This window comes from Montipora foliosa, chromosome 6 (genome assembly GCF_036669935.1).
Source record: "Montipora foliosa isolate CH-2021 chromosome 6, ASM3666993v2, whole genome shotgun sequence".
Taxonomy (NCBI): Eukaryota; Metazoa; Cnidaria; class Anthozoa; order Scleractinia; family Acroporidae; genus Montipora; species Montipora foliosa.
In genome coordinates this window covers 2,157,817-2,170,316 of record NC_090874.1, presented here as the reverse complement: position 1 = coordinate 2,170,316, position 12,500 = coordinate 2,157,817, and the positions used below count along the sequence as shown (strand labels likewise).

Sequence of the window (12,500 nt, the reverse complement as noted above, 5' to 3'; positions counted from 1 at the left end):
TGAAATATTTATATTATGAAAACCTTGGTTCGTTGCTGTTCGCATAAATCGAAACCGCGTGGTGTGAAATGGCGGCCGGGCGTCTGTTAAACCCACCGGATCATCTGCAGCTTTCAAGTGGAAATGTATCTCAAAATTGGAAAAGATTTAAACAAAAGTGGAGTAACTATGAGCTAGCTATCGGAATAGTCAGAAAGGAAGATCCCACTTCTGACACCATGTGTTAGTCCTTAGCTTCAAAACGAGCAAACTCAACTAAACAGTCTTAGCGAAAACTCAAATAAACTTACAAGAACGTCACCGAAACGTTTCTTACGAGTTCGCGTATTATGTCAGCGGTATTGATCACTACTTCATAATATCACAATCGATGTCTTTGCTATAGCAAAAAATCGTTTCATTTGGTAAGTTCCTCACTTCATTGGTAATTAAGTAATGTCCACAATGTTCAAAGCCATACACTGAAGTCATTTGACTTCTTTACCAAAAAAAGAACTATATTTGCAACATGTCATCAAATTTAAATTGCTCCTTTTGCTCACTTGTGTCATCGAATTTTTATACAAACATTCCTCTCCAGGCTTATTACAGGAAGAAAGTTCTAAGGTACCTGACTGAGTTTTGGCCTCCTCTGTCCTGGCAAAGACAGAAGAGATTCATCTGCAACATCTGCATGATGGTGATGCGGGCAGAACATTCCAGGTTACACAGTACACGTGAAAGAATGTTTAACTAAGTCACTGCACACTTTTATTACAATATCAACATTTAACAATAATTCATTACAGATCTTTTACTAAAGAACTACTCGCCCCAAACGCTCGTCTAAGGCATCGTGATAAATCTGCGTTACTAAAGCTTCCAAATCACGTAAACTAGAGACTGGAAAACGATTTGCTAGCGCCATTCCACAAGCGACAACTCAACTCTATTTCGTTCAACAACGTTCAACATGTTGAACGGTCCATTTCAGCATTCAACACTGCATGACACACTGTTCAGGAGCTGCAACATTTGTTGATCAACAAACGTTGAACCATGTGTCACCGGCTTTACAGGCATTCCTACAGGAGGTGGGGGACCCCAGGTGGGGTGAGGTACCTCGCATCGGGGGGGTAACCTATACAATTTGTCTTTAATTCTTGATTGTGTTCACATGAGAGGTGGGGTACCTCACCGAGGCAGGTTGCCCGGTCAGCCAGGCCAGGTAACCTGCTTACGTGGGGTTGAGTTTTCTCCATGTGAATGCTTAAGATGGGGTACCCCACCTGACTGGGGTGATGTTCATTCGGGCATTTATCTTTAGTTTGAACATGTGGAAACCTCACCCCAGCCCCCTGGGGCTTTCAATATTACATGTGAAGGCTCGCTTTTTTTTTTGCTACGGGAAGGCGGGGTACCTCACCTACCCGGGGTCCCCCACCTCCAAGTGTACAGGCCCTTTTGATACAAGACTGTTTCAGGTCAAGCTGTGCTAACTTTATCCAAACCTTATTTCTTGATACACGCGACACTCGCCAAGCCCATAGCAAAAGTTGATGACAGAGATTACGCTATTTTTAACATTTGACGTGCAACCAAATTAATTGCAAATTCTGACCTCAAGCAATCGAGAAAAACGTTCTCAAGCTGCAATCTACTCTAATCCTCATTCTGTTTCTGGTTTGGAATAGTGTTTGATGGAGGGAAGGGTTGTTCAAAGCGGCTGCGCTTGAAGTCGCGGATTGTTATTAGTTTTGTTACATCATGCAGAGGATGGCATTCCATTGATAACCTCCTCCGGCTTACCCCAGCTACGTCACTGCAAATCCTTCATGTCAAGTCAATTGGATTTAGCACGAGCTCTTTCATTGGACAGGATAACAATGCTGCAATGTACATTTGCTCGTGAACGAACCAAAGGAGCTACTGAGAGATTTTTTGTTATCGTCCACCAACATGGCGGCGATGACGTAACGTTAAAACAAACCTTCGTTCATTGATGGAAGACACGTGTTGCCAATTATCGTTTTAATAGCGAAAGGTTAACAGGCCATTACATGGGAATGCGCATCTAAGAATGCTGGCAAATCAGAAGAAATTAAGGCAAGTTTTTACTGTCCCGCGACGCAAGCAAACACAAGGAATTTCACAAGCAATTGTCTTTCAGACGCAAACGCATGAACATTTTGGCGTTAGAGTCTCTTGTTTGACAAAGCAAAAGCGAACTGAATTTGCGTATTATTTTGAGCTTTTGCTTACGTCACCACTCAAAACAGGAGCTTATTTGAGTGTTTTCACAGCTTTGAGAAACCAAACTTAAAAAGCAGATATTATTTCCAATTCATGCTTCCCTTCTAGCTCGACAAATAATAAAAAAGTTGACAATGTGAAACAGATCCCGACCATTTCTGGATGATTGAGTTGAATCTCGTTATCTTTTGATTGAACAGCAGAACGGAAATATAGGTAACTATTTATTCTATATATCTTGAGAAAAATCAACAACCTTTTTGCACATATAATACAACTTCACTCCTTTGTTCAGAGCTCAATGCATGGTGTCACGGGTTTATCGAAGTACTACAGAGGCGGTGATTTCATCGAATTTCACAACTTTTCTGAGCGGCCGGGGTGCATTTTTTTTGTACCCAAGATAAATATCTCTCCCGCTAAGTGTAAATAGTTCTGGAAGCTGATCGCCTTTTAAAGTGTAAAGTAATATTTAGGATTCAAGTTGCCCTTTACATCAAGGGATAAACGAAGAAAGCATAATAACCACTCACGCTGGATACAGCAGACATCTCCGACAGAGGTTTCGGAGTCTCTAGAACCCAGTGAAACAAATAATATTCAAGAACTAGTTTTGCTCAAACAGCTATAACCTTTTAAATCCTGACCCCAGTGTGGGACACGTACGAATAATTCATAGGTGATAAAGTGATAAAGAGTTGACTGTGTTTTTCGTCATTTTCCCTTATCTAGACCACGTTTCTTTCAGAAATGGGGACGACTAAGTTGGTCTCCCACTCAAGATGACAAATGAAATAACAGTTTTTCTTAAGTAATTTAAATTTACGTTTTCTTACCTTTCTTTTTTAGAGTCAACCTTTTGTTTCTTTTCCGTGCTTCGCATTTAGCAACGATAAAAAGACAAGTATTTTTGTAAGTCTTTCCATTGCTGCCACAGATCGGTTCATTTTGGTTATCACACTGGATTTCTAATGGACAACTCCCTGATTTTCGCTCGGTTTTAGGTTCTCCGCATTCTCCTCTATGAAGCATGGTCAAATTTCGTCCATTTTGTTTTGCGTGACATCGCGCCACCCGAAAATAGCAAAACGAATTGTAAGTGGTATTGTCGCTTCCACAGACAGCTCTTTTCGTAGAGTTGCCGTCGTTGATACATTCAGCCAACGATGCTGTGCACTTCTTTGGCTGTTTTTCCTTGCTGCCTTTTGTTGTAGTATTTTCACAGGGTCCTTGAGTTTCTATTCTCAAAACAACCGCAGACTTGTTAGCTTGGCATTTTGCGATGTTGAACAAGCATCGATTGTCGTAAGTCTTGCCGTCGCTTCCACACACTGGATTTAGTTTCTTGTTACACGGTCTGCTGCAGTTTCTTCTCTTCGGAGATTTTGGTTTCTCTTTCTTGGCTTCTGCTGATAACACTGAAAGAAAGATACGAGTTGTCAAACAAATGTCAGTTTTCAGAAGTTCCACTGAACAAAATTTTTTACGCTCCCTTTTTTTTTCTTTAAGAACATACTAAGAACATATCCAGACTGAGAGGTGAGCTAAGAACGTCTTTATTGTGGTTTTTTTTTTATTTGTGAGTAGTATAAATGATGAAAGTAACTGTAGTCTAACAGGACTATTAACTCAAAACCTTATCTAACCTATGTTTGCCGGCATTCTGTGGGGTAATGATGAGTTCCATATCTTATGTGGTAAAATTACAAAACAAAGTTATCGGATTCGTCAACGACGTACCGCTTCCTGAACATGTTACTCCTCGTTATGTAAACCTTGGCCTTATTAAATTTCCTGACATCGTGAAGTTAAAAACTTGCAAAACTATTTTATGATATAATAAACCAATTCGGCTAACTAAATGTTGAACCCAATTCAGATCCTTTGGGAATAAAACGTTTTGTTCCAAATATTTCCATATGAATGCTACAACATTGCGTTATCATACCTTGTATCTAAGCAGTCCTTTCAGTTAGAACAAATATAAGGAAATTTTGCCCAACAATTATTTGATGTTATTATTGGTATGATATTCCTGTATCTATATGTAGAATGCCAAACAAGAAATTATTTAACAGATGTGCTTCTTGTTTCCTCTGTTTATTGTAATTATACTCTTTTTATCTTACTGAATAATGTAATGTAATTTAAAGGGCAAATGACGAGTTTTGATACTCCCGTAATTCTTATGAAATGGAGTAAATAATGTGAATGAACGTTGTTAACGTTAAAAATATGGTTTTCTTAGTTGAATGGTACAATGAAGATCAACTCAGTTTAAGGACGGTGCCTACTAATTCAAAGGTACTTTTGCATGTTTTACTGAATATGCGGAAAAAGCAGATTTTTAACAAGTGCTATTGAAATCCAAAAACAAAATTGGGGGTAACCACGCATTTTTCGAAGATAATTAATCAACAATATTTGTAAAAAGCCTTAAAATACAAAGCAACGTAGGGAGTTCTTTTCCAAATTGAAACTCAATTATCTCTGAAAAATGCGTGGTTACCCCTAATTTTGTTTTTGGATACCAAGATCACTTGCTAAGTTCTGCTTTCTCCGCATTGGTTTGAACCGCGCTAAAATATCCCTGTATTAATAAGCACCAGCAATAGGAAATCCGAGTATCTCGAGAAGCGCAGAACGTATGCGCAAAACAATAGTAGGCACCGTCCTTAACATACTCAGTACACAACTTCAAGAACCGGTCAGTGTAAAACGCAAACTGCAGACCGGGGGTAAAATGCAGTCTGAGGTTATAATTTAACTGTTGAAAAAGCCCAAACCCATTCGAAATGCTAACAGTTAAGCCTAAATATTGTTTTAGGCCTAATTAGGCACAAGGTTAGCATTTCTAAGGGTTTAGGGCTTTTTCAACAGTTGGTCTGCAGTCTGCGTTTTACACTGACCGCTTTAAGAACATGTTATGAACGTTCAGCCTCAGCCTTACCCTGGGTGCCAGAGAAATTTTTCTTTTACAAGGTCGGAGAGAACGCTCAGCGATTCTAAATCAACGGTCGAGGCTTTTTTTTTTTCGTCCTTGGCCGTTGATTTGGAATCGCTGAGCGTTCTCTCGACCTTCAAAAAAAACCCTATAGCACCCAGGGTACCTCAGCCTCAGAATTAATTAGACTTTCAAATAAAAAGAGTGTACAGTATTTGAGTATTTTCCAATTCTGTTCTCCGCCAATACAACAATTTCCTTTTTTTCTTTCTCCTTTTATTCGGATCATAGGTGCGTTTACATTCGCCTTGAGGCACAAGCGTTTTCCCGCAACCTTTCTCACGACGACAAAATGAAATGCCAGCAACTTGTTTCTTTTCTCCCCGTGAAGAAAATGGGGATAATTCAACACCACCTTTACTTTAAACCTTCTTTTGCTCTTCTTTTTTTTAATTGACCTCAAGACCCTCATTATGCACATTCATAAAAGAATAAAACAAAGAATATGAAAACATTTCCCTGATACGTCGCAGACACGACAGCTGGAGTAATCGAACAAAGTTTGGCATTCTTCGAAAAAACCCGATCGCACTGATACTACAGGTTTTGGCCAGATGATTTACTTTTTTTCGGGTGACATAAGAAAGAAACGTGTTTGAATTATTTATTCCCACGATATCATGTAAACTTCCCTCCCCTTTGCCTGAGTGTAAAGGGGAAACATAAAAAAAAACGTGCAAGCGCTCAATTAAAGCAACAGACTTCAAAATCCCTGTCACAGATCTGGAAAAGTATTTTTGCACTGATATTTGTGATAAGAGAAGATACATTAAAAGGAAACACGTTTGTCCCAGAATTTACTGTTCTTTAGTATCCTACACACGTACTTTGACAATTTGCTCGAGGTACGTTTATAACGGAGGACAAAAAAAAATTGTTCTGAACTCAATATTCCTTCTAGAAACGTCAGTGTTTTGAAGTAGTTTTGGAAATGATTAATTATTTCAATGATAGTGATTACTTTTACTGATGACTTCGCCTCACACAAAAAAAATCACTTTAAACATAGATGTTTGTCTCCAAGCTAATGAATCACGTTTCTAAATTGCTTTGGCACGTTTTAAAGCAGAGAAACTTACGAAAATTAGTTTAACTTTTAACTCAATATGTCAACGCGATCGTATTATTTTTCTTAAAAGAGAATTCTGCTCTTGTTATTCTCAAGTAACTTCATTGCATAAAAGCTGTTGTTAATTTCCTTCTGAGAAAGGACGACTTTTACTGATTAGAGACTTCACGTTTTTATTGCGAATCAAGATCCACAAAGACGATCGATGAAATTAACTACGGAAGTTTGAATTTGTTGGGTCTGGTTTATCGAAGACAGTTGACAAATCGTCATTAATCTAAAAGCTGGAGTAAGATTACGCTACGCCCAAATATCTTGAGTTACCTTTCCAGATGCTATCAGTGATCATTTCCTGAAGTCAAATCTGCAATTTCCGAACGTTGAAGTAATGCAAGGCCACTTGAAAGGAAAGTTTTTATTTTTGTTTAACTGTACAACTTTTGCCTTGCGCTCTAAAGTCAACTCTGCTTACAAACTTTTTGACGTACCTCCAACTATTGAAACATGTGTCATAGATTCCCTCCTTCTATTAATCAAATAAGGGCGACCTACACCAAAAATGTCTCAAAGGCCAAGGATTCGTTTCTGCGCTGATGTTATGCTATCAAAGTTGTTTACAAACTTGATACCAAGATAGCTCTGCTAAATCTACCCAACAATCACTTCTTAAGAAATTTGTCGAGGAGGTGGTGCAAAAACAGTTCGATGACGAAGGACTCTCAATGTCGCAGTTTGGGAAACTGAGTTAACACGACTTGCTCACCTGATATCAACAGCAAAATGGCAACGAAGACAAATATGCTCTTCATTTTGATGGGTTTTGCTTGCGATCGCTTGTAGATGACCGAATTACCAGCTCAACACTCTTTCAGTAGAGCTGTACTTCGTTTCAAGGGTAGATCCAAACTGAGGTGTTGTGATGTCTACGGCCCAATAAACCGCGCGAGGTGAGACATTGCGTCCCGCCCCTGCGTGCTATCCCAGCGATTGATGCATTGATTCCATTCCTTTCATTGCATTGTTATTAATTTAAACTTGGAGTGTTTTTCTAATGATAAGATCATTGAGTGTGATACATGCGATGTGACTGCAAGAGGCTTCACGCGGTTTCCATGAGGACAATTCTGTCTTCCCTCGACACGAAGTGGCCACAACCGACAACCCTGCGAAACCTCAATGTACATTTTAGCACCTACTTGGGTAGCCGGCAAACCTTTCAAGTACACATCGTACGTTTGTGTCACTATTTATAAAACTACAGACATTAGCCGTGGTCACACTGTAGACTTTTACCAATGTAAAACCGATTTGTCCGAGGCAAATTCATCTCGGGTTTCATTTTACCTACTGTAGGTGAAAAAAGGTCACACTACCATAGGTTGCTCGGTTAAAAAAAGACTCCAAATCCACCTAAGACCGGAGTGAAATTTCAAATTCTAAACAAAAACAAAGACTTACAATCTTGCTCTGAACTGTGCCATCGTCTTCGCGCTTTGCAGAAATAAAACAGTTTTAACTGGCGGCAAAAAGGTTTACAAGATGACCTCACAGAATTTTCGCTGACGACATTTTATTGGTTAACTGGTCTTACCTGGGGAAATGAATTTTCCCCAGCTATCGCTTTAGGTATAGTTTATTAGAGGGGACTGGTTTGGAAGCTCGGCAAACATCAAAGGAGCAAACAAAGATGCCAAGATTTAGGTTGGAAAGTCCACGACCGTGCACAGTCTTTTGTTTTGCTTTAATACACTATGAATGAATTACGAAACCAACTCGTTTCTATTGGTTAGTTCCTCAGTACGGAGTAACAAACTATTGTGTTTTTTGCACGGTCAAGGCCCGGCAAAAGAGAGATAACAAAAACCTACAACAAAGAAATTTGTCGGGTTTCATAACCATTCCCCTTTATTAACTATGCTTTGGTGTAGCTATCAAGGGAAACTCTATTGTTCTCATGACATATCCAAGCTCCAGACGATAAAAAATTTGCTTGGAGAAAAATCGGTCATACTGAAAAAAATCAGTTTCCCGAGGTAAAGTGTCAACAAATTGAGTTTACCTAGGTAAAAAGTCTGCAGTGTGACCACGGCAATTCCCCTGACATCTTTGTACGGGAAGGAATTTGTCATTCATCGCGTAATCGATTGAGGCGAGGCTTCCGGCGGAACCTTTTTTTTAGGTAAACCACTTGTCCCTGGGTTAGGTTAATGGTAAAGAAGACACCGGAAATAAATCAACGCACCTTTTTAGCCTGACCTGCTATCTTTTTGATAGATTGCGTTAATTCCTTTTAGAAAAAGATTTTTTGTGCTCTTCGAAAGGGTATTCCGGTAAAAACTTAAACGCGTGTTTGGTTTTGTAAAAGATAACTAAGTACAAGAGACACAGAAGAACTGGTATCCGTACTAATGTGGACGCAAGTGAAGGCATAGAACTGTCTGATGCCCTAATGCATTCCCCATTATACTGTACTTGGCTTAATATGATGGCGAACATACACAAAATCATATATTGCGAAAATGAGGATATGAAAGAAAATCGCAGTGTATAAACCAACGCCTTGTTTTTCGAATTAATAAAAATAAGGATATCTGTGTGAGTCAGTTATAATTATGCGCAGTTAAATGGTGGCCGCAAAATGGAAGCAAAGATCCAGTGGCTAATAAGGTGTTGGCCGTGAAGCACCAGTCAATTCAAGTTATCCGTGCTTTTGGTATCGAAAATGAAAGAGGTCGTCTGGCCTAAATTAAAACGTAACTGATCGAAGAGGGCCCTTAGTTAGAACTTGTCTTAGTTAACTCTTGCTAAAGTTTACTAAAAGATGTGTTTTTTGAAAACCTGACAGCTGCATGTCAGATGTCAACAGAAAGGTAAACTAAAAAAATGCGTGAGAACTTTGCATAGGGTATATCGTTGTGTGGTTTCGACGAAGAATAGCTTGCACGGAAGAAATCGAATTTCAGTCAAGAAGAAACAGCCTTCAGTTGCATTGTCTGTAACTAGTTTCAAGTGTCTAGAAACTCCGAGACCGCGGGTTCAAATAGTGTTGATTCTTTAGGGAAACCATTTATCACAAATGAAAACGATAGCTGACGGTAAAAAAGGAACCACCTTTTTCTTTTGAGATTTAACCAATGAAAAGTTTTTATTTTTTACGTACTGAAGGCTAAAAATATCTATTTTTTACATGCTCATATTACCGAGTTGCATCTTTTACTTGTAGAATTCCGTAATTCAATGTTTTTTTTACAAGTAGTCTGGTCAAAGTCCCCTAGACAACACTGTAAAGCCCTGAGGGAGGAGTGGGTTACGTTAAGAACACCCTTTACCGTTTTAATTGAGTAGAAACCAATCTTTTAAAAGCTTTTGTGTTACTGTACCTATTTTTGCGTCTCTCAAACCCCCAGTGGCATATTATTAAATTTTAAATACTCAAGTTTCTAAATAAACAATGCAAAAAAAGTGCTGTCTTTTGCGACCATTCCGAAGTGAGAAGAAATACAGCGTAGGCACGGAGTCGGGTCAGTCAGTATCCGGTGTAATATGGCTTCTCTTGAAATGCATGTTATTGTGTGAACAAATGACATTCGTCTTATTCTGCTCCCGGCAGCTGGAGAACTGAAATGGAATCTTGGAATACGCTATTTCAATAATGCGGATCGATGGTTAAGGAAAGTTTAAAATTGCGTCCGATAATTTTTTTGATGGAGAGGGAGTACCCTCGAAACGTTCGGTTTACATTTTAAATTCCGGCTCGTGCGCAATTTTAAAGTTTCCTTAATCATTCCGCGGGAATCATTCATCCGGTTCACATCGTGTTAATGTCGTAAACACTGCATAGGAAGCCAGGGCTCAAACATGGCCGCAAAGAATGGACTCGAGATGATTGTTCGTTCCAATTCTTAATGACTAAGCTTAACCTTCCTGTCCTTCAGGGCCCTGTGTCCTTTCAAGGGCCTATTTGACTCCATATGTACTCCGTAATAACCGCTAATAACTGCGGAAGAATGCCGGCACATTAAATTACAATAAAGGCAAAAGAAATCCAGATCGAAAGTGGGCCCGACGTTTTTCAAGTTTAAACTGACTCGCCTGGATAAACGTCTTTTTCGCTTGGAATCATCTTGTTTGTGATACAACAATAATTTTATGGTTAAAGGAATCTTACGTTACCATTTTTTCAAGTTCAAAGCTCGTGATTAAGTTAAGTGGACATTGAACAGTAGCCGGTTAACATACCGTGACGTCGCCTTGTAAGCTGCTTTGAACTTTTTAAAGTCCCCTTATAAAACGAGTGGCAACCTGAGAGGCAAGATTAAAATCTTGTTAAATTAGGAAAATAGCCACACGGGAAGGCAGAAATAAATCGTACAATAATCAATGTAAAGATTTTTCATTGAGTCAGTTGTGCCTATAATTATCTTTTTGAATCCATCACCGTAATTCGCATTTTTCTCATGGACTCGTTCGAAATCTTATTTCGTACTCCGGCATTTACCATGCACCTTTAAACAGATATACAATTAGCTCAGTAGGCTCTCTACGGCGTCGGCCTCATTTGCGTGGCAATGACCCAGTAAACCCAAATAAAAGACAACTATCTCGCAACTAGCCCTCGTTTCTGATTAAAAGCACAAGCTATCAGAAGAAGATTGACAAGAAATTTTTTGTAGACTAATAATTTTCCGGCAGGCTGTGAAAAATAGTCACAGTAAGCTGCTGAGTTATTTATTATCCCCCGGAGTCCATACTTTCTGAATGACATGTTAATAATATGTGGCCACCAGGAACGGAGGAGAGAGTGAAAGGGCAACTGTTTAATAAGTAATGAAGATAATCGTTTTATCAAAGTCTTAAGCTTTACAATCCCATCGCAATTGCTCTATCAATTGGGAAAATTCTAATTCAATCAAATGTTAGTTTTTCATTGTGAGGGAAGATCGTAGTCTGCCTGCGTCGCCCCTTTGGCGGGTTTGGGCGACTAGGACTAGGACTTCAGACAAGGAAGATCGGAGCACCCGGAGAAATACATGCATCTTGGAAAACAAAAAAACTACTGACTCAATACATATATAGGACTTGGTCCGGGAAACGAACCGCGGGAACGATTGGTAGAAGGCTCCATCACTCCCGTAAAGTACATTCGACATTTTCTCAGAGGCACTTTTATTAACTCTCCTGGATACACCTTCGGGACCAGCTCCACAGAGTTAAGGGTTAAGGTAAAATCAATTATCACTTTCGGTCGACATCTTAAAGAGATGTCGGCTCAGTACATTTTCCTATTTTCAGAGATAAAAATGACATGGTTTTCTATCACAACTTGCTTTTTTTTTCTGTGACTTGTCGGATTTGCTCAAAAGGTGTTTCCACGTGTTCGACTTCAGCGTTTTTATCTCAATGCAACTATGACCGATTGTACTTTAATCATAATCTTTACAAGCGCTATTTGGACGTTATACAGTGTCTACTGTTGTTACTGCGCATAGGTTCTGCGCATCTCGAGATACTCGGATTTCCTATCGGCGGCGCTCACTAATACAGGGATATTTTTGCGCGGTTCAAAACCATGCGGAGAAAGCAGAACTTAGCAAGTGCTCTTGGCATCCAAAGAGAAATTTGGGGGTAACCATGCATTTTTCAAAGATAATTTAGCTTCATTTTGCAAAGAACGCCATACATTGTTTTGTATTTTAAAGCTTTTTACAAATATTGTTGCTTAATTATCTTCGAAAAATGCGTGGTTACCCCCAATTTTCGTTTTGGATTTCAATAATACTTTTTAAGATCTGCTTTTCCCGCATATTCAGGAAACGGCGCAAAAATACCTTTGAATTAGTAGGCACCGTCCTTAACAAAAAGTAAATCGGTGCACTGTATGTTCTGTTTGAGGCTGTTTGAGTGGATGGGAATGGATTAAAAATTTCAAACAACTCATTTTGATTCATTTGAACGCCCCCTTCTTGTTGAGTTGTCAGGAAGGGTTCGACCGGCTTAAGTGCTTATCCCTGTTTTGACCTAAGGACGGTAGAACCACCATGAAAGTAGAACTGTCAAGAAATATAAACTGGCTCACGCTGTTTGCAATATAACTCTTCAGAATAGGCAATTCAATTATTTTTTCTAGAAATGGTAGCGCGGACACAAAGTCTGTTCTGTTATAATTTTTTTTAGTCTGTTTTCTTGTCTGAAAAC

At 39.1% G+C, this 12,500-nt stretch overlaps 1 protein-coding gene and 1 long non-coding RNA gene across 2 annotated transcripts in view; one reads left to right on the top strand and one right to left on the bottom strand.

Annotated features, from left to right (window-relative positions):
- The window catches only part of LOC138006263 (serine protease inhibitor dipetalogastin-like), a 10,386-nt gene extending 3,107 nt beyond the window's left edge, over positions 1 to 7,279 (bottom strand). The window contains exons 1-2 of the mRNA XM_068852489.1: positions 7,069 to 7,279; positions 3,069 to 3,650 (exon numbers count right to left, since the gene is read on the bottom strand). Of these exons, the coding sequence (XP_068708590.1) occupies positions 3,069 to 3,650; positions 7,069 to 7,114 (628 nt within the window). The 5' untranslated portion in view covers positions 7,115 to 7,279. The remainder of the gene's footprint in view (positions 1 to 3,068; positions 3,651 to 7,068) is intronic.
- Positions 2,354 to 5,604, top strand: LOC138006268 (uncharacterized). Its single transcript, XR_011123878.1, has 3 exons — positions 2,354 to 2,448; positions 3,742 to 3,771; positions 5,468 to 5,604. It is a non-coding gene; the product is annotated as an uncharacterized lncRNA (long non-coding RNA).
- Positions 7,280 to 12,500: the final 5,221 nt, after the last annotated feature.